This window comes from Catharus ustulatus, chromosome 1 (assembly GCF_009819885.2).
Source record: "Catharus ustulatus isolate bCatUst1 chromosome 1, bCatUst1.pri.v2, whole genome shotgun sequence".
In the NCBI taxonomy this organism is placed as follows: Eukaryota; Metazoa; Chordata; class Aves; order Passeriformes; family Turdidae; genus Catharus; species Catharus ustulatus.
Window position 1 is genome coordinate 137,305,271 of NC_046221.1, and position 27,344 is coordinate 137,332,614.

The window sequence follows — 27,344 nt, forward strand, 5'->3', positions numbered from 1 at the left end:
TGAATACAAAGCAAGAATCACTGGCATTTAACCAAGTTTTTCAACTGTACTTAAAAAACAGGTCAAATGTTTACTTTTTTAATAGACTTGGGAACAAGTGTTTGAGGATTTGCAAACAGACCACTTTCAGGCTTACTTTTTTCCTCTTGCTGAACAGAGTAAAAAAAATCCCATTGAGCAGGAAAAAAAAGAATTCTGAAGATATAGGAAAATAACAGAAAAAAATCATGGCAGGTTTTCATAGCACTTAAAGTTGCTTTGCATGATAACATTAAGTCATTTTTAGTTCCCAGCCTTCCTCAGACAACAGGTTACTTATTCTTCTCTTAACCAGGGTTAAGGTCTCGTGCTGATTTTCCATTACTACATATGGTAGTAGTATTTATTAGTTACACTTTGCAAACCTTTCGGAAAACAATGTTAGTTGTTTCTAACTAATCAGTTTGCACTTCATGAGGAGAATTAAAACAGACACACAGGCAGAAACACTAGGACTGCTTCACTTTGCCTATATCCAACTTTCTGCTGCATCTTGACTCAACTGGGTGTTATAAAATTATTTGTAAGCATGAAAGAAAATTTGATTAACCATGAAACTGCTTCTGATGCCAAGAAAATTGATTTAGAGGACAAGTTACAGAAGTTTACAACACAAAGGGATCTTTTTGGTTCACAAGAACCAGCCCAGCCCATGCATAAAAGATCCTCTGGTGTGAAGATCTCTCTGCAACTGGCATTCACAAAATGAAGACATTTGTGGCCAATTTAAATATTGTCTGTGCCTGAATTCTTTACACATGAAGCACCTGCCAAATACACCCTGCTGCACACACTCAGATTTGTGGCTTTAACAGCCAAAAGCACCTGTTTCCAAAAAACTCATGTTAAACAGCTTGGCCCACACCTTATATAAATCAGTGCTGTAAGAATAATTACATGACAGCTCAGGCTGACACACTGCATGGATTTTAGGGAGAAGTGGAAGACCAGATTGTCATGCTGTAGGGTGCTCAGACCTCCACGTCCTGCTCCCTTTCCTGTGTCTCTCTTCCACAGCAGGAGAAACCCAGCTCAGTGATGTGGTTCTTGCCTATCTGTGTCTGAGCTGGGACAGAAAACTCTGGTGAAAGTCAGAAAGCTCAGCGGGTTCATGATTACTACTGGAAAGCCCCGCTACCTATTTTTAATCCCCAGAAAAGTGAACCATGTTATTGCTCAATAATGTGAAATTTGAGTAATGAAACTGCCATATTACATGCAAGTGAAATTTTCTTGGAGGGGTAAAAAAAAAAAAAAAAAAGCCCATTGGGCCATTTTCCAGAGCAACACCGTAGAAGTTAATGGTGCTGTACCCTCTTACCCCTGCTTGCCCCACAGCTCTTCAAAACCTTCCCAGCCACCCTTCCCCTCTGACAGCCTCCATCGACGGCTTGAAATCCTAGAGGATCAGGTGCTAAGCCACATTTGGAAAACACTGCTCTGGATGGCTCGATATGTACACATAAAAAATTCTGACACAGAGGGTGGAAGGGGCTCCGCGTGTTGACAGTGTTTCTGGTGGGAGCCCTTCAGCAGACCGGCCACAGTTTCTCCGGGCTGGTCAGCAACTCTTCATACTGCAAGGTGTTACTGATTCCCTTCCATGTGCAGCATAGCGAGAGGCGGTTAAAAACGCGCCCATCCTGAAGTACCTCTGGGCGAGCATACTTAAGAGCCACAGGCGCGAGCACAAACTCGCCATCGAGCACCAAGAATGGAAAGGTCCTGTCTTTTTAAAACACCCCACGAGGCAGGTCTCGCGCCTGGAACACCCCTCTCCCGCGAGGTGCCACTCGTGGGCCGGGATGGGCCGAGCGCGGTCCCCCGGCCGTCCCTCCCCGCTCAGGGCGGTCTGTGGGCAGCTCGGGCTCCGGCGCCGCTCTTTCCCGCCCAAGATGGCGGCGGCCCCGCCCCGCCGGGCGGTGTCCCGGAGCCCGTCCCCCGGCGCGGGGTGTATGACCGCGGCCGTGCGGCGAGCGGGGCAGGCGGCGGCCGGAGCGGGGTGTACCGGGTGAGCAGCACTGTCTGGCCGCGTTCTGGGCTGCCGGGGTTTAGCTTGGCTCGGCTTAGGGCCGGCCGGGGAGCGAGAGGGAAACTTTCCTCGCGGAGCCCGTCTCCGCCGGGACTCCGGCCGCTCTCCCGCGGCCATGTTGGGAACCGGGGGCTGCCTGGGGGGAAGGAGCTCCCGGCGGGAGGCGGCGCTGGGCTCCGCTGTCCCGCCGCGGGGCCGGGGCAGCGCCGCGTCCCGGCGGCAGGGAGGGAGGCGGCGGGGCGGGCAGGACGTGGGGAAGGAAGCGACGGCGGCGGCCGCTGACTTGTTCTTCGGCTCTGAGGGAACTGGGGGGTCTCGGAAACGAGTTCTTCGGGAAAGAGGAGAAACAGCAACGGCGGCGTTACGTAAGTGCCCGAAACTCCCGGGCTCGTGACTCCGCCGAGGCGGCGGGACGGGACGGGACGGGGCGGGCGGAGGGCGCTTCCTGCCCCGGCGGGCTGGCGGGGCCGCGCTGCCCCCGACCCTGCGCTCGCCCGGTGAAACTCCGTGTCGTTCGCGGAGCGAAGCGCCTGAAAAGTGTTGACGCTGTGGTGAAAAACCAGCGGAACCGTGAGTCGTACGGCTGCGAGCATAAGGTGCTTTTTTTTCTTTTTCTTCCGTATGAAATTCGCCTAATTCTGCCAGAGATACGTATGGCTCATAAGCTCTTTTCTGAAAGTAGCTGGAGAAAAGACAGCCGCGTGTTTTTCCTCTCGCCTCATTCGAAATGCTTATGTTCATAGGCACTGATGTTTATAAATGGCAAAACTGCTCATCATGGCAAGAAAGCGGTGGGTGAGTCTGAGAGCAGCACGTCCTGGCATCGGCTTTGTCCCTGCTAAGGGAAATAGCTCTGACTCGGGTTTTGACATGAAGCATCAGTACAATGCTTGTAGATAACTAAAAGGACCTTTTATATCCTTAATCAGGCATCAAGCATTGTCTTTTGGCTGAATTGATGCGATTGGTTCCAGAAGCATCGTTAAGTTCTAATTCAGGCTGTGCTAAGAGTTGCTGAAAGGGTTGATGCTTGTTTGGGAAATACTATATCTGAAGCTTCGATGTGCCTAAGAGCATAAGGTCAGACGAGGTTAATACAGTTGGCAAAGTGACTCTAAAACCAGACCCACAACACAGGAATCTGTTTCAAAACTGAGACTGCAAATTCCTCTTTCTCTCCTGAAATAAGGAGAACTTAAATATTCAGATTTTAAGTTCTGATACTTGTATATTGAATTATTTTAGGGATGCCTGTCTGAAAGAAGGGAAGTATTTAAAGACAGCGGTGTAATCGGTGCTGAGATCCTGCAGATTAATTGCTTTGTGTGCAGTCATCAGCATGCAGAATGGAATCGGTTCTTTAGCTCAGAAGGCAGTGCTCTTGCTTTTAGCCTCTAATCTAAATACTGTTGACTAATCCCAGTGGGTAATAGGAATCCCAGTGTTGCTAAATGTCTTATATTAGCTCAGTTTCTAAATAATACTTTCCCAAGAGTTTTAGTGCCACCAATTTTGTTGAAAACAATGGTGAAAGTGAGGTGGTGTGTGCCTGAGTCCCAGATTCTTGCTTCTGAATGCAAATCGGCTGTGTGCTGTTTGGTGTGCCTGAGTTTTGCTCTACATAGAAGCTCACGTAGAGGAAGTCCCTTAAATGCTAAATGAAAGCTGGTGTGTAGTAATTTTTAGCTGGGGAAGCTGGTTCAGTTTCCTCTGTTGTATTCTGTAGAAAGAGAGGAGCATCTTTTCACCTAAAAGCAAGCTTTCATGAGATGCGGCGATGAAATAATTTTTCAGCTAGAGCTTTGTTCTGTTTCCCTTAATTCTAGGGCTGAGCTTTAGCTGTAGTAATTTTAAACATGTGCCCAGAGTGACAGAAGGATCTATCCATAGTATTCTAAAGCCCTTTAGTTTACAAAAATTATCATTGACAAGATGTTTGCTATATTCAAAAGTTATGGTGGCTTTTAAGTTTCACTGTTGTGGTTAGTGGATGCAGGACAGTTTCAGAGCAGTAAAAAGATGGAACTGCAGTTTCAGATGAGGCATGATATGACAGAGCCAAAAGCCCCATGAGAGCAATTATGGCAAAGTACAAACACTGATTTCATATACTTAGAGCATTTGTAGTGCCTTGCCTTCACCAAAGAGGGCTAGAGGTGTTTAAGTGAAACCTTAGGGTCAAGGCATGGCACATAGATAAGGCAGAATTTAATTTTTTAGTGCTTGCAGATCTGATTTTTCTGAAAGTGTAGTTAGATAAAATGTTGGAAGTAGTGTCCTAGCAAGCAAATGGCATGCCAGGTTTTGTTTTTAGAATACACTTATTAAATGGTGGTGCCAACTAAGGAAATCCAGTGTTAACAACTGATACGATTCTGAGATAATGAAGGTAAGGAATTTAAATTGTTGATTTTGTATTAGGAAATGAAACCTTATTCTTTACAGCTTCAAGTTGCAAAGGTACATTTGTGACTTATTTCAGGGTCTGTTAATATTCAAGCTTACTTTTCAGTTTTATTTTTGTATTTTTTTAGGTTATGGATCGTGCTTATATATATATATATTTTTTTTTTACTCCTTTCATGAATTAATTCAGTGTTTGGATGAAAGTGTCATAATCTGGAGATTGTTCCAAAAGAGAATACATACAGGCAAATACGGATTTCTGAAATAGAAGCCTGTATTTAAGACTTCCTCCCTAGTGCAGCAAGTGCCAAGTTTGGTGTTGTGGGATAACTTTTGTCTTCATGATTCATTGGAGGACTGGTTTTTATAGTTGAGGGGGGTGAAAAACTACTGTGTAGATAGGTGTGGTAGTATTTGTTTACTAAAGATAATTTTATTGTCGTGAACTGTAAGATATGATGATGTTAGCGAGTCCTGCAAATTCGGGACTGCCAGAGTAGTCTGGTTGAAATAAATGCTGTACACATGAGAAGTGGCTTGATTGAGAGTGATTCTCCTTTTATTAAAATAAATGTTATTGTGCAGAGGTGTTATTGAACAGAAGAGTACTGCGTGATTTTCTTTTCAGCCTGCCACTTTAATGCTACACAGTCAAAAAGGCACACATTGACATTAGTTACATAAATAGGTGAGAGTACTGCTTCTTTGGACATAATGGGGTTTTTTTTTGTTTTTTTGGTTGTATTTTTTTAGCTTATTAGTGATTCTAAATAATTTAAGGATTTTAAAAATGAAGTGGGAGTGACTTTCTATTTTTTCTCTTTGCATCATTTAATTTTACAGTAAAACAGTGTTGAGCATACTGTATATGTAATGTAGCAGGATTTTGGTATTTGTCAGACTGTAAAAGAAGGAAAAAAAAAAGAAGTTGAATTTTAAGGGTTTTAAATACAGGAATGTTCTTGCTGCATCACCCTGCCCTCTGACCCCAATGTAATGGGGGTTGTAAGAATGTGGGTGAATGTAATAAGAGGACATGCAAGCACTCAGTTACTGTGAGAGGCAATCTGTTGAGAAATTTTATGGATTCCAACAGGCACAGGGGGCTGCTAAATAGTGATAAATACGATCTTTGTATCAGCAGCTTTAGCTTTCTTAAAATGCTTCTTGTGCCTCCAGCATATCATCGAGAGGTAACTGTTTTGCTTTTAAGTACTTAGTATGCCTTCTGAAAAAGTAAGTTACAGCATGTTCTTTAACATCTGCATTTCTAAAGTGTGCACATAATTTGCTAACCAAATCAGCAGTCTGTCGTACATGCAGCCGTTCAGGTTGTCAGCATCTTCTTGTGCAGTGTAACTTCAGTGCAAACCTTTGTGCAATTTTTCCAGTTGTCCTCTAGCTAGTCTTACTCCAGTTGCTTTCCCTGTAACTAAAATAAATCAAACACATCTGACAAGCAGTGAAAGGGAAAAGGGCCAGTGAATGCATTTCCTAGGAAGGCCATCACCTACGGTGAGCTGCTGTGATTAAGGGGTTCTGTCAGGAAATAACTCCTTGTTTTTACCCTTTTCCTTCTGCTTTAAATTTTTCCTGCCTTAGCTGTCAATACTTGGTAATGTAAAACTTCTGAGAGTGATATTCAGTGTACTTCTGTTCTAAGAGCTGTGTGTGACAACGATTAGTTCTCCCTCCACCCCTCTCTCTGATCTTGATTAACAGCATCAAGGCCAGTGAGCTGCCCTTTTAACACCCAGGTTATGTTTGAAAGGCTGGTTACATTGAAGATTGACAAGTTTTATTTAAGGTATCATTGTTATAACTTTCCTTTCGGCTTTTATTTATAGCTGTCAGATGTCAGTTTTCACCATTTATCCATGTGTCACCAGGTAGCAGCATGTGACATAACAAAGGTCTTATGCCCCTTGCTCAGAAAGCGAATTCAACCCTTGGCATGTCGGCTTATGTGCTTTTAAGTAGTGCTGGATAAATATATTTTAAATATTGCCAGGAGTCAGCAGTGACAAATCCATGATTGCAGCACTTCAGTGTTGTCAAGCTTCCTGAAAATCCCATGAATCACATGTAGTTTGATTCCAAACCCTAGGCTGTGTTTCGGCTGCCTGTGCCTCTGGGATCTCCCAGTGCCAACCCTGCACATGGTTACTGGGGTGTGAGCCATTTTTGGTACCTATTTGGACAACTTCTTTAAGTGGTTTTAAATAGTAGGAAAAAGATTACCTTCAACCAGTCATACTTAGTCTGTTCTTGCTGATGAACTAGTGGTAGAAGTTACTTGGAGCTTTTTTTAACTAAGGAGTGAAGAATTTGAAAGAATTCAGTATGTCTGTATATTCTACTATATTCTACTTTCTATTATTCTACTATAATATTAAAAATGTGCTCCAGCAGTGTTTTGTCTGATCCTGTTAGGTAGTGGTCAGCTGCCTGGCCTCCTGAAAGTATTTCTGCAATAATATATTATTAGGGTTACCTCTTGAAGTAGAAATTTCTTAGCTTAGATGGGCTAGGAGCAGGAGAAAGTTGAGGCGATTGCACCTGCTCAGAGAAGAGAAGGTTGACTATTGTTACTTGGCTTGTGTCTTGTTTTGTTTTGTGGAAATGCTTAAAATTAGTGAGCTGATAAAAGAAACCTCTTTATTGTACAGCTTCTTTTCCAGGTTTCAAAGAACACAGGAGGTGAAAAAAACTGATAACATCATTACTATTTCATTTTCATTTTATGTTGCTGTGTTTGTAAATTGTGAGACTCCTTGGGAGCACTTTGCTTTCTTTTTAAACCTGACTTGCTAAAAGTGGAAGTCCTTTTGTGTTGTAGTACTTTGTAGAAAATTAATGACTCTCATCAGACTCTGACTACTTGGTAACTCTCTAGTTTGTTCATGCTGTGAATTATTACCTGTCCTCTAGTCCTTGTTAGGTTGTAAGTGAAGTCAGTAACTTCTCTCATAATGGTAATAAAAGTGAACCGAAGAAAACTTAAAACAGGAAGTTTTTTTATTTTTTTTAAACACTGTCTTACTGTGCACAGGTACTTAAACAAAAGTACACGAGCCAGTGAACAGGCTGGTATGTCACAGGTTTGCATTTGTGGAAAGAAAAAAAACAAAATAAATTCTATGAACTTGATGAAGCTCTTTGGAACACGTAGCTGTTCTGGTAGCTCTGAAGTGCTAAACAAGCAGGTACCCTGAGATCCAGGAGATGCTGTTTTTAATATATATTTGTGTCTTACAGATGGATAGAGCTCTTTCTGTAAGTGTTCTGTACTTATTAGTTAAATTTACTGCAAGAAACATGCTGAAAAATCCAATTTATTTCAGTCCAATATTCAATCCATATTCAGTACTTTGGAAACCAAATCCTCTTTTTCACATTGACTGAGAGACGGTCTGGGTAGCCATTTACAAGTTGCCTTCATGTGTGCTGTTATAATCCATAACAAAAACAAACCACTCAGCCAATCTGGTTTTGGAAAATTGCATGCAAGATGGATTTGGCAATAGTTCTTGTAGAACAGCTGCATCTGGATCTGTGTTTTTCTATACTAATGATGATGTCTCCCCTCCTCAAAAGAATTTAAGTAGGTCTTTTCTAAATTTAAAATGTTGATGCAGTGGATTCTTTGTCATGCTGGGTTGACAAAGCTGAAGCAGGATCTAGCTTGCTTAGAAATTGGTCAGGTCCTTTTGACTGATTTTGTTTTGTTGGGTTTTTTTTCCCTGTCTCTTGCCCAATGTGCATTTAGTGTTAAGTGTGTCTATCTGTCAAGTAACGTGCTGGCCCAGCTGTCCAGATGTGTGGCCCGGTGCTGCTGAAATGGGCTATCACCAGTCCTTAAAAAGCAGTGCATCGGATGGGAGGGACACACCCGGCTCCTGTCCAGGCCTGGAAGGGAGGAGTGAGTCCCTGCTGCCAAACTGGAGAGTAACCTTTGCTGGGAGAGACTCTCCAAACAGCTGAACAGTTGGAGTAGGGAAACATTAAATTGTAAACAGAAAAATGCATCCCAGTGTTTGGTATTGCTGCCCGGTCAAGTGATCATTAGGCACCGACCCAGCAGATGGGGTTTGTGTCTTCTGGAGCTGCTTCAGGAACATTTTGAAGGTGTTGATCTGTTGTCTGTGTTTCTTCTGATGTCTTTTATCTACTCAGAATTGTGGAAAGTTTCAGAAGGAACATGAGCTTTTTTGGACTTCAGATCTGTGGAAATTGATTTTGAAACTATACTCTGGTCTATGTCCCCAGTGCTTTGGTTAAGATGAAAGATGCAGTTTGCTAGCACCAGAAGTTAAGCTAAATCACTGATAGTGCTCCTAAATACATGCAAATGGCAAGTCAAAATACTAAGGTGTTTTCCCATAACAACAAAAATTTGATTTTAATACAGGACTTTTTTAGTTAGTTGTTTGTTAATTAATTTTGAAGGGCACACTTGTGTTCTGTAGTTTATGAATACACGATTTTTTAGGTATACAGAATGTCAGCCTTTTTACTTACCCCTGTTTTAATATGCTGACAGCTGCAAGTATTTGCTGGGGCCGTAGCTGCCTTTGCTTTCTGTGCTTTGAGATGAGTTTGTCAAAGTTGAGCATTATTCATGGTGGATCAGGCCTGCCTGTTTGTTCATCTCTGCAGAATCCAAGCTTTCAGGGTTTTTGGCTGTGTGCTGTGGGGTTTTTTGTGTGTATTTTTTGTTTGGTTGCTTTTTTTTCCTTTAATTCTAGCTATTCCATGTGCCCATGCTAGCAGCATCCTCTTTCACATCTTGAACAGTGTTAAGAATTTGCACATTTAAATGTGGCAGTGCCTCGGCTCCTGCAGTGCTGCCCAAAGCTGTGTAAGCCTGTGTAGGTGCTTGGGAAAGGCTCAGCTTATCAAGAGATGGGTAAGGACACAGGATAGTTTAGATAGTTGCTCTGTTTGCTCCAACCCCTGACTACCAGGTGGGGGATGGAGAATTATGTGTTTCTTCCCAGCAGCAGGTCTGTCTCTATCATGCCAGAAGACAAAAACAGTACCAGCTACCATGGTTTATTGTAAATAGAAGCCTGACAGTGGTAATAAGCAGCTGACTTAATTAAAAAGTTGGACCTCTTACAAGAATGTTCCTCCTGGAGTTCGGCAGTGAGGTATCTTCTCCCCTAAGAGGCATTCAGGGATGACTTCCAGTGCAACAGGGGACAGAAGGGAAATGCAACCCCTTCCAATTGGTCTAGGAGTGCATGAAAGCCTCCTGATGATGTACTTCCCTGTGGTACAAACCCTTTAGTACTGCTTGCATTTCCATCTTTGTGTTTTCTCCAAGCAGGAGAAGGTAGTGGGAGCAGCTTTGAACTGAGCAATTCTGGATTTCTCTGTGTCTTTGATGGGTGCCACATGTTTCTTGCTTGGAGCAGGGGTGCTGCCATTCCTGCACGTGGCTTTATGGCCAAGGTGGTTCCTCTCATCCTTCATGCAGGGCAGGTTTAAAACAGGCCAGACATGTCTGGTGGGACAGCCCTCTTCTGCGTGCCTTTATTTTCTTTGTCTCCTCTGTGATTACTTAGCATTGTAACTTCTCGATGTGAGAGTTAGCCTTTCTGTTTACAAGCAAGTTAAGTTGGTGTTTTATTTCTGACTGAGGTTTATGGTGTTAAATACCAAACCTTGTGAGCAGCTAATGTGCAGAACTTAGGTGGTTTTGCCTGTGTACAGCTGCTCAGGGAGTGTGGTGATTGTTCAGCAGAGTAGCCTGGATAGTAAAGCAGCATTGCTCTGCTCTTGCTGTGCTAATACATATGCTGCTTGGCAAAATAAATAGTGTTTTGCTAAAAATAGCTTTTTGTACCCAAATGAGCTTCTGAGTGGGATAGGGAATACAAGGTCATACATCTTCAAAGATCTACCTAGAAATGGTTTCCATCCTGAAGATTGAATTGGCCTTTCTAGGCAATCCTAACTCAGGAATTCTCAACTGATTTGGATAATGCAAACTTGAAAAGCAATGTACTTACTGTGCAGATTTGATAATAAAGTGAGTTATTTTGTTATTGTTATACATTTAGAATTGTTTACATTATATGAGCAATTATTACACAACTGGTCAACTGAAGTGAAAGAGCAGTCCTTGTTTGTAAGATAGAAATTAGATTTTACAAAAATTAACTAATTTATAGAAGGAATAACTAAACTATAAGATGTCAGTCAGTTAAAACAAGAATTTCTACGCTGTACTTTCCAAAAGAATTTTAGTGGGATTTGACTTGTGACAGTCATGTGCAGCAGTTAAAAACAAAACAGTTCATTATAGTTTGTATGAACTATCATATAGTTCATTATAGTAATTATAGGTTTATGATGACACCCAACCAGACAAATGCATGGATTTGCTTTCATGACTTTCATGATGTAGTTGGACATAACTATATGCTGGACTGAGAAATAATCTGAGGGTTTCTGAAGTTTTGTCAAGGCAGTGTTCAAAGGCTGCACAGTACGAAGTAATGTGATTGCTGTTACCATATTTCCAGCATGGTTTCTGTGGTTGATACCACAGCATTGGCCAACAGGTTGGGACAAATGAAGGGTTAAGACTGCTGGGTCATACTGGATATACCAGTAAAGGGGTGAGTTAGCTAATCTGTGTTTCCCCTCACTGGAGCCATTGCTCCATGGGCTTGCACAATGCAGGAAGATGTGTCTTCATGGGGGGAAGAAAAATGCATTCATATGGTTTTCATGATTTTTAGGATTTTCTGTAGAATAAGACTTGGGAGAGTCTACAATAGCACCCTCTTTCCTACCAGTGTGCTGCTGATTGCTGCTTACACGGTTTGTTTATGTAGTGTTCAGATGAAAATGTTGCGAGCATCTTTGCATCTGTAATCTGAAGCAGCCTTGGTGTTGCCATCATCTTTTCTAGTGTTTTATCTTGCACTTTTTTGAACTTTATTAAATACCAGTATTTATTAAGGGTGTGGGAAATGGTTTGAAGATTCAACAGCTTATATTGCCATAAGGAAAAGGTTGTTTGACTTGATTTACAGACAAGAAAAAACCCAAAGTTTCTGTTCCACTCTCAGTACCTTTCTGAACACTGCAGCCATTAACCAGGTTAGTCAGAAGTGATTATCTGGATAAAGACTATGCTGAAGTTCAGAGGGATCTCATTGCCTCATTTCCTGCTATTATCTCTGCCTTGATTAAGTCTCTTTAATATCTCTGCTCTTTTCAGTTCTGTGATGAAGCTTTTTTGTTGTACTTGATCCATTTTTGATACATTATCAGGGTTATCCTCTGTGTCCTTATCAGCTGGTTTTGATAGTGATAGCAAGACTGTCAAATACAGCAGTTTGGGGAATACTTTTTTGAAGAGAATCATTAAGAGAACTGCTTGTTAGAAGACTGTACTCCTCTTTAAGTGACAGTTGTTGTCTTATGTTTTGAATAGCATCCAGCTAGCTCCAGCACAGCACAGGCATTTAGTTGTTGCTGTCGTGTCAGCTTTTAGCAGTGATAAAGAACCTTTAGAAAACATTTGTTTTACCTTTATCTCCTATCAGCATAATATTTTTGTGGGTGACATTTTTTTGATTTCACTTAAGTTTATGCTCGAATTGGTGTTTTTACTATTTAATAAAAAACAACTGGTGAATAATGCAAATATGTAATTAATACTAAAAAAGCTATCAGTTAATTGTTACACATGTGCTTAAGTAATTGCAGACAATTGAATGAAATACTAGTGGATTAAAAATAGGTTTGATACTTAACACTTAATTTTCCTCAGTATTTTATTTTACTTGCTGAACTATAGAAATAAAGTTTAATTAAATGCCTCTTCCTGTATTAAGTTTAATCTAGCTGTTTTTATTAGCACTATCTTTCAAGAACCATCAAGGTGGCTTGTGCATGAGTGCTTGGATTCTGATTACAGCTGATGAGATCTAAGACCACAGAAAATGTAATTTTGCCAACCAGGATCAGCATCAGTATCATCCTCTGGATGTACTGAAGGATGCAGGGTAGGCGGTGTAACTAGTGAGGCTGAAGTAAGATTTAAAACATGCTGATTTGTCTTCTCACTTGGGTCAGATCTCTGGTGCGTGTTTTCAGTTCAGCAGTTTTCTACACTGAAACTATTCTCAGCACATTAATTCCTTAAACATATTGCACTTCAGAAATTTACACTTGTGTTTTACTTGGCAGTAGTGCAAAATGTAAAATTTTGCTCTTGTGAACAATGTATATAATACTGATAGAGGGTACCATACTGTATTACAGTTTTGACATGCCTTTATAGCTGGAAGTTTGTCCACAAAATGTAGTGGTATTAGTGTTTCAGACAGAGCTTTAAGTGAGGGATGTGTTGGGGTTCTGGGTAACTTAATTGTTCGTGTTCATGCAACTGTAACTCAAATTAGCCTGTCTTCCTTACAAGAGGAAATCAGTATGAGTCTGATGTGATAATATAATATATACCAATTATTTGAAACCTGTTACTAAAAAACTCCCATGTAACTAAATGACTGATTCTGCCTGATGAACTCTTTTTAGTGAGAGTGTGATATTTTCCTCTGTGGATCCAAATAATGAGTCACCTTACAAACCAGTCACTTAATGTACAATACGTATTTGGTCTGCAGATAGTTCTTGTCTGTCGTTGGCTTACAATTTACTTCTGTCTTGCAAAATTTTTTTTAAATCTTCTGTACCTTTCATTTATGTTTAATTTGTGTCATTTAAGTATAATGAAGCAAAATTATTTTGTTTGAAATTTCTGTTTTATTTCAAACCTTCAAGCTGTGGAGTCAAGCATGATAAAACCTGTAGCTTTTGCCTGCTATTAAGTGACTCTAACTAGAAACTTTTATGAACTTTTATGTACCTGACCTTTAGGTGAGAAGGAAAATTGGTTAGTTTGAATGCATGTGGTGTAGCATAGTTACTGGCGTTGTATGTGCAGGTGTGAGAACGAGGGCTCTATGACAACTGGATAATCATTTAGAAGTTTATTGGGTGGCAAGGTGTAAAGTGCTTTGATTTAGATCTGCTGTTTCTACCTTTTGCTGTCTTTATTCCTTTTTGTACTCCTCCATTTCTGATTTTTTTTTTTTTTTTTTTTTTTTTTTTTTTATTCCCTACATGTGCTCCAGTGCACACATATCTAGATTTCACTTTGTCCATTCTGGTGGTATGGTTAGTGACACTTTTTTATTGGAGTTGTGCTACTAAATCTGTCTTTGAAACATCCAGGATCCTGCTGCATCCAAGAGGACTGGATGGGCCTCCTTGTGATTAGTTCTGAGCTCTTGTGCTTTTTGCAGCAGCTTAAATATGCTTTTCTTTAAATCTGTCACCTTTAACTATGAATATTCATAGGAGTGGATAAACTACTTGTGTCCTGATACCATGGCTCTGAGAAATGCAGACTGCCTGGTTTGTATTAATGCAGTGTCTTAAATGCAGTTGTTAACAACCTAGTAGCTAATTGCAAAGATGATGATAGATGAACTGACAACTATAACAAGGCCAGTAATATTTTTCTCCCTTGAAGGAGTGTTGAAGAAAAATAATACCAGAAGTTAGATGCTTATTAATTAACATTTGTTAGCAGGGACTGTACACTGGACATGATTTGTTCTTGCCCAAGCCAGAAGTAGTGGAACAATGCCAGTTCTGCTGTCTTGCTGAAGAAACTTGGGAATTTGGGTTGTGTCCCTCTCCTGCACACCCTTGGTGTGTGCTTGTCCTGCAGCCTGAAGGGAGCGTTGGTTGTGATGGTAGTATGTTTTTGTGCTGATCTGTCTACGTAGTGTGACTGCATAGTCTACATCACTGTGCCATAACAGCTCTTAAAATCTCATTTCTCCCCTCTAGCACCTTTGATATTTGTGGTTCTGCTTATGATGCTAATGCTAAGTGCTACAGTGCTAATGTAGTACTTGAAAAGTGTTCTGTCAGTATTGAATTGGGTGTAACTGTGTCAGTCAGGGTTGCATTTTTTTTTTTAGTTGACTCCTTAGTTGCAGTAATTCTGCAGCAATTCTGTGCAGTTTAGTCTGGCCATTATCATAAGCAGAGCTAGTATATTGAATAAACATTCTATTTTAAATAAGACCTGTAGAAGCATTGAGTCCTGGGAGGTCATTGGCTTGGTCTCCAGGATACAGTGGCAGAAAGAAAAAATTATGTGGAAAGTGACTTGGTGCACAGCAACTCTAATAGAATTATTTTCCTGCTGCAATAGTTTGGAATGTTAATAACCGTAGTAAGTGCCTGACTTCCTCAACATGGATTGTGTTTTAGGTATGTGGGTAACTTGTTAGTTCTTCAAATATAGACATCACTGTCTTCTGACTTTTGATGCAGTGAGCAAAACATTTGTGAAGTGGAGGTCTGGGGTGTTTGTCCTCCGTAGTGGCTGCAGGTGATCCGTACTCAGCATCTGAGGAGTGAGGTTTAGAGCACCAACAGGATACAAGTGTAAAACTAGACTGAAATAGGGGAGCAAGGTGATTTTGATATCTTGATAACAAAATTGTTATTTCTCTAGAAGCTTATTGTGAATAAAAGCGGAAATATAAAAGTGGTGCTTTATATTTTAGAAGAGTTGGGGCTTTCTGTGTCATGAAATATTTTGTAACTTTTGAATAGCATATTATGCCATGGAAATGAAAGCCTTTACTCAGTATTTTCATCATGGAAGGTACTAAGAGTGTGTGTGAGAGGGAGGAACTGAAGGTATTGCGGCATTTTGAGAGTTGAGACTTATTTCTTTGCCAAATCCTACTTACAAAGTAGGTCTTTGTAGCTACTTTGCTTAAAAAGTGATCTGTTTGTGTTGTTTTGGTTTGTTTGGGGGAGGGGGGTGTAATGTTTTGACTATCAGCTGGTAGTGTGCTGCCCTCTGGACAGGGCAAATGAATCTGATGTCTTTGAGGACCATCAATCCATCACAAATGGAGTCCCTCTGGCATAAGGGCCTCAGGACTTTTAGGGATTGTGTGCCATAAGTGTGAAATTAGTCACATGTGACAGAAGTCTGAATAATAGTCTGAGGTTTTTCACTTCACAGCATACATAAACTGAGAATCTGTATTAAGAATCTGTATCAAGCTCCCCTTGAGTGGAGCTGTCTAACCTTTATTTCAAAGCCTGTAATTCTGGTTTATTCCTCACTTGCTTGGGGAAGGATTTGGGCATGTTTTCAGCAGGTTGCCTTCAGTCAGGAATTGCTTTGTTTGATCAGGGCTTGGGATCCTTCATCTTCAGGGCAGTAGTCCAGTATCTACTTCTCGTGGTGGTCAACTGTAGAAACTTTAGAATAAAGTTTAGCTGGAAGAGAGGAGGATATCGTCACCCAGTTCCAGGGTATGATGATCTGCCATCTCTTACAATAGATCTGAATATGCTTTAATGCAAGATTGTAATTTTTAAAGACTGGTAATTAATAACTTTGCTTTTGGACTGTGACTTCTTGGGGTTAAAAATTCTTTTGTGTGTCCAGACAATATTTTAATTTAAATCTCTTTGGTCAGTGTGCTCATGAGAGGAAGAGGTGCACTTCTCATAACTTTAGCTCCTGTCAGGTAGAGATATCTTCTCTTGTATTTCTGGTCTGTTTTTGTCATGTTTTATGATTATTTGTAATCAGGATGTATTTTGGGCAGTTTCCTGTCCATTTCTGAACTTACTTCCTTTCTCAGAAAAGGCTAGTGAAGGTGTACGAACTTTAATATGCATAGGATTTCAGATGGATTTTTACTTTTTAGTTCTTTAAGAACTCCTGAGAAAAATATCTGAGTGCTTATTCTAGAAAGTCCAATCTGTTAGTGTGGGAAAAGACAATGTCTTGGAAAAGTGGAATTGGAGGCAGCAGTCTCTGGCACTTGTGGCCTTGAGGCTGGCAGGTGAGAATGTTATCCATTACAAAAAAAAGTTTCAATATAGAAGAGATGTGATTTATCTAAGAACTTAATAGTCCTTAACTTTCCCAGGATTCTTACTTAAGGACCAGTTAGTGATTATTTTCACAAACAGCTCAAAGTGCAGTCCAGCACAAGTTCTAGAGTTGTCTGTCTTGGTTTCAAGCCATGATGATTATTAAACAATCCTAGTTAGAGCTGTTTTTTCTTAAATTGTCTTAGGGAACAGTTAATTGAAACCTTTAGCTTTTTCTTGCCTTGTTTTCATCTCCCAGTGACTTGTATTTTGAAAGCTTTTCCAGTGGCCTTGAACTGAGTTTGCAGTTTATTGGCAGGGAGTGCAGTGGCTGAGTTGGAGCTGTGGAGCAGTGATTGCTTCCTACAGGTGGCTGTGGCTTCACTGAAACCCATTAATATGGTTGTGTTTGTGGGGCTGAGGTGGGAGTAGTGTTCTCCCTGTGGACTACCAAAGGCATTTATCTCACTGTAATTTGTAGGTAACTTGTGTAAAAGTGTAACTTCATAAGTTACATATTGATTTGTACCTGCAGAAAAATGTTTTTTTCTGGTCTGTCCCCTTTGCATTCTGATGACTGATGTCCTTTCCCAGTTCATGGAGAGCATGGGATTACTAAATAACTTTAGACTGATCCTGTGACTGAGACCTTGCTTTTTAAGTTTGAAGGGCTGTTGGTTCAGTTTTGATGTGTGTTTATTTCTTGTATGTTGTTAAATGGGAGTGGTTATTTGGCAGTTAATGGCAATTAACCATCATTCCAGATCCTGGGATTTAGCAGTCAGGCACCTGAATTTGGGGCCTAGGACAACAGCAAGTACACACAAAAAAGCTCCTAGTTTCCTTTCGATTCCCTTCTTACTACTTTTTGCTTGACAGTTTGTATTTTATCTTCACCTTCTGCAGATCAAAATTGTTTTGCATTTGGTGACTTTGTAATTCTCCTAACCATAAAACTAGTTAATACAATACTCATGTATTGTAACTAATGCTGTGGGGCATGTAAAGAAAATTCAAAAACAGTGCTGAGAAATAACTTTTGGAGGCTCTTCTATCTTGAGCGTCAGACTTTGATACAATGTAATGTGTGCAGAGCTTAAAGAAAGTAGTTATATCTGTGCAAGCTCACTTATCAAACTACTTCAGTGTGAAAATAATTACACTTTCAAAGCAGTAACTTACAATAATAATACTCCACATTGGCCACGTGGATGTGTGTAATCACGGGTAACACACTTATTTAGATGAGGCCTGATGAGAGGTTTCATCCCTATGTTGTAAGGAAGTATCTGTGCCTTGGTTCATGGGGGGAAGATTTCCTGGGTCAGGTTGTAGCAGAGTGGTGGAGTCTGAGCAGCATCAAGTCTGAGCCCTGTTTCAGCTCAGTTTCCTCTCGGTTTTAGGCTGATGCTGTACTGATGGCAGGCAGTGCAGATTAAAGAAAAACAAAGTAATGTAGGGGAATTCCCAACCTGGGATCATCTTGCAAAGCACAGGTAGCAAGCACTGGAGTATTTGCCGCTCTGCTCTTCTCACTGTTCAAAGCCGCAGCTTTAGCCAAGGGTGTTGTGAGCATCAGCCCTGTGCGAGGCCTGGGGCAATGAACGTCTTCTGCATGCTGAGAAAAGGTTTGTCTGTAGTACTTGCCTCTGCCAGATGTCTGCTCCATCAAGCACAACAGTTCAGGTTCATGGCTGTACTCAAGGGGTTTGAAGGGAGCAGATCTGGGTCGGACTGGCAGGATTTGCCTTTGCCAGACTTCTCCCTGGGAAACTCTAGGGCAAAAGAGGCTCAAGAGTGGTTTGCCAAGGTATGAATCACTCTAGTGACTTCTTAATTTTAGTTCCCTGATGGATAGCCTTAGCTATCTCTCACAACAAAAACACCTTGTTTGCTACTCGGGGAACAACAAGGTGGGGCTTTAATCTGTAATTGGAGCATACAGTTCATTAGCACTTCCTGAAATAGAAAATAGTCTTTTTTAAACTTTGAGCTGGTGCGGGTCACTTAGTTTTTCTCAGGAGCATTTGTGAGCTGTATGGCTTGTCCTCTGTGCAGGTCTGCCAGTGTAGGTCAGCTGAATGTGATGGATGCAGGTGTGGCTCATGTAGGTGAGGAGGGAGGGACTGTGGGACTCCTGCCAAATGAAGGTGGCCGCAAGCAGGTGGTGAGCCACCAGCTGTACTCATTCCCTGTTCCTGGCTCAAGAGTTTGCCATGAAAGCAGATGTAGTGGGGGGTGCAAGCTGTGGCCTGTACAGAATGTTTCCAGCAGGTAGATTCATGGTTTTGGCCCACGATTTGAGGTTTATGTACTGGAAAAAAAGAGCAGTAGTGTGCTAGCTCGGGGAGTGTGGTTTCCTATGTGAACAGCAATTATATAATTTGTTTGTTGTGTTAAAACTAATGTGGGTCTTCAGGCTGCTCAGTTAAATTGATGTTTTTGTAGCATTAGAATTTGAAATGATGGATGATACTTCCTGTTGCTATCTGGATTAGGTTCAGGAGAATATACAGAGAAATATGAGCATTAAACTAGGACACAGTAACCTTAGCAAAGGGGAGCTAGTTTTTTGCCAGAGGCTCTCAAATGCAGTGCTGTAGATGCTCTCTGTGTGATAAAGATAGCTGTCAGCTGCAAGAACATTTTTGCTTTTGGAAAAAAGACTGATCAGTTGCTAAAACTTCTTAGGTGTTAATACTGAGATTTAAATCTAGCCCAAGTCAATGCCTCTCAACCAGCAGGTCCTGTTAGATATTGTAAGAAATTTGGGGTTGGTACCTTCCTTGGGGAAGGCTGCTTGCTGTTGAATCAGTCCTGTTCTAATAACAAACTTTTTTTTCTAATTTTAGGATACTCGTGAAAGATGGTGGATCGCTTGGCAAACAGTGAGGCAAACACTAGAAGAATAAGTATAGTGGAAAACTGCTTTGGAGCAGCTGGTCAGCCCCTCACCATTCCTGGCCGTGTTCTGATTGGAGAGGGAGTCCTAACAAAACTGTGTAGGAAGAAGCCCAAAGCAAGGCAGTTCTTCCTGTTCAATGACATTCTTGTTTATGGTAACATTGTCATCCAGAAGAAGAAATACAATAAACAGCACATAATTCCACTGGAAAACGTCACCATTGATTCCATCCAGGATGAGGGGGACTTACGGAACGGGTGGCTCATCAAGACACCAACAAAGTCTTTTGCGGTTTATGCTGCCACTGCTACAGAGAAGTCAGAGTGGATGAACCACATAAACAAGTGTGTTTCTGATTTGCTTTCCAAAAGTGGGAAGACCCCTAGCAATGAACACGCAGCTGTGTGGGTCCCGGACTCGGAAGCCACTGTGTGCATGCGCTGTCAGAAAGCCAAGTTCACGCCCGTCAACCGCCGTCACCACTGCCGCAAGTGCGGCTTCGTCGTCTGCGGGCCGTGCTCGGAAAAGAGGTTTCTGCTGCCAAGCCAGTCCTCCAAGCCAGTGAGGATCTGCGACTTCTGCTATGACCTCCTTTCTACGGGGGAGATGACTGCTTGTCAGTCCACCAGGTCAGACTCCTACAGCCAGTCGCCTAAGTCATCTTTAAATGATGTGTCTGATGATGATGATGATGAAGACAGTAGCGATTAAGGACCTAACGTTTTTTCCATGTGTTGCAAGTTGTGTTTCAAACCATATGGAGCTGCTTTTGGGGAAGTCTGTAGTGAGGTTCCTCAGAGAAACCGTGTTCTAGCCATGAAATATGCCTGAATATCTTCAACTGCAATGTGCCTCAATCTATGAATTCTCTAGAGAATAGTTGTTTTTTTTCTCCTCTGCAGGGATAGACTGGTGCAAATGTTATCAGAATATTTTCCAACTTCATTTACTTGAGTTGTGTTCTAGGTTAGACTTTTGTGGGAGATTGGAGGATGAAATGTACTTAACAACCCATACTTTCTAATGTCTCACATTGGTATGTTATGTGGGGTTTTTTCAGATCTAGGGAGGAAAACTGAGCACGCGTGGGATGGTGATGTTTCTGTTAATCCTTTAGATCATCTTATTTTTCTAGCCATGGTATATAATTAATTACAAGGTCATCCAATGTACAAACCTAAATGTCACAGAACTTGGAAACCCTTGTTTTGCTGTTACTTATGACTTCCTATGCCAAGCAGTGCCTTGTACCAATTGTGCTGATTCAGGAAGAAACAAACCTATTTTATGTCTGTATGCCTAAATGCTGGTATCTGAGAGATTGTTGGTGCTATTAGAAATAACTGCTGTGTTCAAAGTGGAGCTTTGACAAGGTCATAATTGCACCCCATGGTGGATGTTGGAGACCCAAATGGCACATCCTCACCTCTGCAGGCAGAGACTGCAGATTCCCACAGACTTCAGCAGAGTTCTTCTTGCAGAAGTTGAGTTGTGGGTTGGGATCTTGAGATGGGAAGTTTAGGGAGGTTTTCACGGGGATTTATATACTTTCTTTTCAGAACAGTTTCTAAGTTTCAAATTTGGCAAATGCATACTGAAATTTTAGTTGGGCGATACAGCATTTGGGTGTGCTAGCCTACATATTTTTGGACTTAATTCCCAAAAATATCACTTTTTTTTTCTCAAAACACTGGTGAGAGTATTGGGTTTTTTCTTCCCTTCCAGGAGTTTTACTGGCTTGTTTAAAAATAACCTCATATTTTGAAGAAGCGTGCAAGTATCCTTACAGAATTAGCTTTCCTTTTTACACAGCTGACCTCAGGATAAATGTGAGATGCAAGTTACTTCATTTTAAATGTACACCCAGGACCAAGAAAGATGTATTTAAGGACTGTCATGAAATTGTCAGTGCAGAAAATGTCTCCATCATAGTGTTCATTTTAATTTCTTGAATACAGAAGTGTCATGTTCCCGTATAAATGCAAAAATTACACTTGCAAAGACATGTTAAACTCTCAGATATGTTTCTGTATTTTTATAATAACCTCAATTTTGAAGCAGAAAAACCTCTTTGAAATAGTTGTATGAATATAGTAGCAATTTACTTTATACAAAAAAAATGTTAAACTTTTGTATCTCTAAATGACAATTTCTGCACTGTTTGCCTTGGTTGGCAGTAATTGGGTTGAATATTTATTGAATAAACAATCAATGCTGCATGTTGCACTAGTCTCCCATTCTGTATGCTGAAAGTGTCAGTCATATTTTTTTTTATAAAAATTAGCAGAATAGTTCAGAGCCGTGTCCCTCCATGAGATTTCTGGTAGCTAAAGATGCACTTAGCTTCTATAGAGAGGCACTCTACGTTCTTACTTTGCAAGACATTGCTTCAGGTGAAAATTGCATCAGTATTTTTAGCTTAAACAATTTCTAAAAATAAGGCTTTCTTTTAGAAGCACTGAGGAGTGTTTGTTCTACTTGGAAATAAATACACAAAGGGAAAAACACTGATGCAGGCTTGGGACCAGGAAGATTTGTAAAATTGCCAGATTGTATATAGTGAAAGACTAGTGGAAATAAATGGTTGCATATACTTTTTCCTTGAAGGATGAGGGAGTGGTGACCCTGCAGCAGGGAAAATGGGCTGTTCTGAGAAGGCACTTTGAGTTAATAGTGCTTACTTTTTGTACCTCTTGGTATTTCTGTTTCAGGAGTGGAGACTGGCTAGCTTCAGTTTTTCTATGGAATCAAAGTACAAACCTCCCAGTGACTAACAGTCCTCTTCTTCCTTATCCAATTGTTTCTTCTTTCTTAAGTTGTCAAATATTAACTTGTCTTATTAAAGAGTCCATCTCCTTGCATACTTGGTTTCCATAGGTTTTACTTTTCAGCACCTTTTGGTGGTGGGAAAAGGGTTTCTGAGAGATCACATCCTGTATTTTGAGAATGTACTTGTACCTACTTCATATATCTTTTTATCTGTGAATGAAACTTGCACTGTGCTGCACTGACCCCTGAAGCTGTAACCAAACCAATGTGTGTGTGTGGAATTTTTCATCTGAAACTGTTGTATATGGTCCAAGCTTTTTAAAAAAGCATTAAAAATGTGTTTTATGGAAATATTCCTATTCCTCAGTGATATTTGTTTAGAACTTTATAAAATGGACTGAACACTGACTTCTCTTGTAGTTAAAACTTTCTGAAAGGGCTCATTTCATACTTTGTAATCTTGTTCTGTCAAGTTACTTTATTTACAAATATATGGTATAGCTTCAAGCCTGTGTTTAATTTTTTTCACTGTGGGCCTTCAAAGGTGAGAGAAAACAGGGCAGCTGCTTTTTATATTGACAAGTAGTTTAACAGTAGGTTTATTCACTGTCAGGAGATACTAATAAAATTTCTTCTGCAGGTTTATGCTCCCAGTTTAGGACTAATTTTGAAACAAATGCAGTTATGGATTTAGAAGGCACTTATGCACTTAAGGAGTGGTTTAAAAGAAGTGTGACCAAGCATGTTGCAAAGTTTGGGTTTTGTTGGACTGGTGCTGGTTGCTGGAATTGACAGTTCCAGTCACTGGAGGAGGCTGGAGGGCCCTGCATTTGGAGTGGCCCAGCTCCAGCGCTGCAGGTCTCTGCTCTTGGTCCTGCCAGACCACCCTGGGGATGAGACTTCTTGGGGTATCAAACAGGAGAGGAGCTTGGTACTCTGCCCAAAACCTTTGCACTCTCCAGATGATAAAATAGTCATTATCTATGGGCAATCTTTGTATTTTTTGTACTCTTTGTTTGTGGTAGTTTTAACCTCCTTCTTTCTTTCCAAATTCAATTAAATAAAAGCAATAGTGTGCATGTCCCCTCCAAGGCTCTGCAGTCAGTTTCTGCTTTCTTGAAGATTCTGTATTGGAAAAATAAGTACAAATTTGCTTTACCTGAGTTCACATTTTGCACATTCTTTATCAGTACTTCATAGTTTGTTTGTGGGAAATATTAAAGGAAAGGGAAGAGTCTTTCTTTTGAAGATTTTAGTTGAACACTACTAATTTTAGTTTGTGCACCTTAACTGCTATTAAGATAAACGCAGCTGTTCTCCTCCTGGATTTGATGCAGCTAAATTTGCTGTAGCTGTGATCTGAGGGTCAAGCACTGCTACTCAGTTGAAACAAAGTTTAACAAAATGGGGGAGTGGATTGATGAGTGCTGAATTTGCCGTGGGGCTTTTAAGATCCTGTCTCTAACAGGCAGATTATGAAAATCACAGTCAGAAACCTTGTATTTATGTGAGGCTCCCCTTCCCCCGGGGTGATATGCTTTAGCTAATCTCTTAATGCAAATGAAACAGTGGTTGTCGTAGTTGCTGGTTAATGTTTGTGGAAGCAGATTATGGATTGTATTGTGATTTTTGTATTTCCCTGTAAGCCCTGAACTGAGGGAAGCATGCCTGGTTCTGCTAGCAGATACAGTCAGAAAAGAGTTAGAGTATTGCTGTCCCTCCCCCGCTTACCCCTCCAATAGCAAATTATTGTAGTAAATATTAGAAAGTCTTTTGGCTGTCTATTGCATTTCATTTGATGAAATCTGAGCTACTTGTTTGTGCCTGCTGCCGGGTCTCTTGCCAGAGCTGGCTCCCATGACTCATCGAGTCTCTCCTGGTGCTCTCCCTGGGAAGAATCTCTGTTCCCTTGCCGTGATGGAGTTGGGAGCTGCTCGGGAGTGCAGCACAGTGACCATGGATCTGCTGCATGAGAGACAGCTCTGCTTTGCTGCAGGGACCTGAACATACTCTGAAACTCATTCACCAGTAAGAAATCTGAACTTCGGTCTTTGGAATAAAGATTAATTACTATGTATATTTTTAATTGTCTGTGAAATACTACATGTGCCCAGAGTAAACATCAAAATGCTTCAACTATACTTTGACACATTTAGGATGAAAATTAGCAGAGTGAATCAGTTGAGTTGACAGTGAAATAATATGTTGAGGAGAAGAAGGCTCATTAGTTACTTAGTATATCTAACTAGTTAAATCTGTCCCTTGAGATGAAGTTTTGCATTTATGAAACTTGCAGTTACTTCTACCTGGTATTTTTAAAAACTCCATCTCAAGTTAACTTCTGTAAGCGTAACAGCAGCAGCAAAGGCCAAGGTGAAGCCCAGAGGACTGATTGCACTCTCAGCCTCCCCCCCTGCCCTGTTCAGGGTCATGCTCAGTTACACAGAAGGGAACTGGATTAAAGGGTAAGAACTTCTCTAAAAGAAACCTCCTTTACAAATCCTTTTAGACAAGATGATACTCCCAGACTAAATAAGTGTTCAGGCAGAAAGCAAGAGCTGATTTTATTCAGATATTCTGAGGCACAATGCTAATGAGTTCAAGGGCTTAAGTCTTTCAACAGTCAGACCTTCAAGAGCACCTTTCTCAGGTAGTCTGTTTTGCTGATGAAAAGTAGATGTGGTCAGCTCTATTACAGGTGTGAGTGTCTTGTTGCTGATTCATTTTAGCATCTGGCTGCTATACTTAGTATTTAGATTTTCGTCTCCAAAAGCTGTTGCCTTTATGCAAATTTAATCATAGGCTGTGTTGTAATGAGAGTTAGGGCTTGCTGGCTATTTTATTTACAGAGCCTGGTGCTGCTGTTGAGCACTTCTAACCTCTGGGCTTGTACGAGGTTTGCATAACATCAGTAGTCTCTGAGAAATGTGTCCAGCAGCAAAGGAAGGGGATGTGCTTTGTCTGTTGGAAATAGCAGTCAGTTCCTTCTGGTACCTGTTTGCCCCACTCCAGGCTTGTACTCTCCAGAAAGACAACTCCAAAATGAGTTGGGATATCTGCTTCCATCTGTGTAAATATGTAGGTAATTCCCTTCCTTCCCCACCTGGCTTGCTGCATACTTGCTTTATCAGGGTATTACCCTAGATGATAAATGGCTGAGGGCTGAGCCTGCCTCTCTGGTGTGGCCAGGACAATGTGAGCACTCCTGTGGTGTTACAACACGCGGTGGGATGTGCAATCTGTGCTGGGAATGAGGAAGACAACAGAGCTAAGTGCTACACTGAGAAAACAAACATTTTCTGTAGAGAAAGACCGGCCTCTCAGCCTTCTGAGAGCATGCGAAATGCTGTGGTGCTTATTGCCAGATGCAGAAGGAAAGGCAACCAGCTTCAGGGGTACAGGCTTTGGAGGGTCTGCAGTCTGGAAGCTAAAGTTACTATTAAAAGTAAAAAAAAGTCTGTAATAGGTCTGTGAAAGTGTTACCCATGTGCATCTGACCTGGAAGTTACTTACAATAACTTGACTTTTTGGATAGGTGGGCTTAAATGTTGGAAAGATCAATCTGGCTTTTAAACAAGAGCATTGTGTAATGTTCTTAACAGTGAGGAAACAACAGCATGTGAGAGGAGGAGCCCATGAAAAAGTCCGTTTTGAATATTACTCTCTTTGGCTTTTAGTGATGCATATAGTTTGTCTCACATGAGACAACTGGAAACAGAGGAGATTTACCTTCTGTTGAAGTACTTCCTAGTTCATGTGATAAAAGGGTTTGTTACTTCCCTTGGTGGAAGTCAAATGTGGTAAGTTCAAGAAAATCCTCATCTTTCTGTGAGTAAACTAATCTATCTGACTTGTTGCAGGGAATATCTGACGCAAATCAAATGAGCACAGTGCAGTTCTGCTCATGCCTAAACCAAAGTCTCGATGTGCTGCATACTGGTGGCTTCAGGAGTACAGTGTTAACATGGACCCTCTTTGTCATCCTTTTCCAAGGGACAGGAACAATTTGGGAAGGAAAAAGTTACTGCTGTTACATGTAGAGATTAATTCTGGCAAGTTTGGTGTGTGATTCTTAGTGGCTGCAAATGCCTGAAGATTTTTTGATGTAGTTTTGGAGACAAGTAACTTCCTGCCAGGCTGTCCCAAATCCACATATGGGGAAGGAACGTGCCTCATCTGAAGTGCCCTGTGCCTGTCTGCCCTGGAAGAGGGTGCCCAGCACTGTTGGGTGCTCCACAGCAGATCTCCAAAAATGCAGTGAACTCTTGCTGCCCAGCTGTGCCCCTGCAGCCCTCACCTGAGCGGGCTGGGTAACTCAGAGCTGGTTTGGGGGTGCAGGGAGGATCAGCCCAGCATGCAGATGGGTTTGGTGAAGTTTGCAGTTGGTAGCAGTGAGTGCAGAGACTGCAATCCGCTCATAACACAAGTGCCAGCATGTCTTGTACCTGTCGCTTGGCTCTGTCGGGTAGGTGGGGCTCAGCAATGAATACCTGGCACTGGAGCTGCTGGCTCAGAAGCTTTATCTGCAGTTTCTGTCTTGGATCTGGTGCTCTTTGTTGGTACCAGAGCTAAGAGGCTGTTTTGGTTGTCAGAAGAGCGTCAGGCATACAGGCAGTTGTCCTGCTTGTGCAAGCGGCAGTGCTGGTGTACAGGGCCAGCTTCTGCCCCTGCCGTGTCTCTGGCTGCTGCTGTTCACCACAGCACGCAGTGGCAACCTAAGTGGGGTTAGAAGGAAGCTTGTTGGTTCACAGAATGAATACAACACAGTTGCTGGCAGGAGCAAGGGGCTAAAGGTGCTCCTTCTGCTCCTCTGTCCCGTGTACTGTCAGACCAGTGATGTGAGGCTGGGTAGTGACAAGTGACTCCTTGGCTGAACAAAAATCTGTGCCCTGTTTTCTCAGTACCTGTGCAAACTGGGAGGAGAAGGAAAATGGTGTCTGCTGCTTCCTGTGGGAAGTCGTGGGACAGCTGAGGCTGGGAACACCTCTGGAGGTTGTCTGAACCAGCCCCTGCTCACGAACTGCCACCCAGAGCTGGTTGCTCAGGAATGTGTCCAGGTGGCTTTTTAATATCCCCAAGGATGGAGACTACACTGTCTCTCTGGGCAATGTATTCCAGTGCTCAGTTGCCCTCATGGTGAAAATGTTTCCTGACATTCAGAAAGGCTCCTGTGTTTCAGGGTGTGTCCATTGCCTCTGGTCCTGTCGCTGGGCACCACCGGGAAGAGCCTGGCTCCCTCCTGGTTGT

The 27,344-nt window shown here is 41.5% G+C and overlaps 1 protein-coding gene across 3 annotated transcripts; it reads left to right on the top strand.

Moving 5' to 3' along the window:
• Nucleotides 1-1,963: 1,963 nt before the first annotated feature.
• Nucleotides 1,964-23,050, top strand: LOC117008880 (pleckstrin homology domain-containing family F member 2). 3 transcript variants are annotated; one of them, XM_033082987.1, is made up of 2 exons: nucleotides 1,964-2,050; nucleotides 19,276-23,050. In XM_033082987.1, exon 2 carries the CDS (start codon nucleotides 19,290-19,292, stop codon nucleotides 20,037-20,039), a length of 750 nt encoding a protein of 249 aa, XP_032938878.1. In that variant the 5' UTR covers nucleotides 1,964-2,050; nucleotides 19,276-19,289; the 3' UTR covers nucleotides 20,040-23,050. The 3 variants fall into 3 exon arrangements, with proteins under 3 accessions (XP_032938878.1, XP_032938885.1, XP_032938893.1); XM_033082994.1 differs by lacking the exon at nucleotides 1,964-2,050 and adding an exon at nucleotides 2,333-2,436; XM_033083002.1 differs by lacking the exon at nucleotides 1,964-2,050 and adding an exon at nucleotides 2,587-2,667.
• Nucleotides 23,051-27,344: the final 4,294 nt, after the last annotated feature.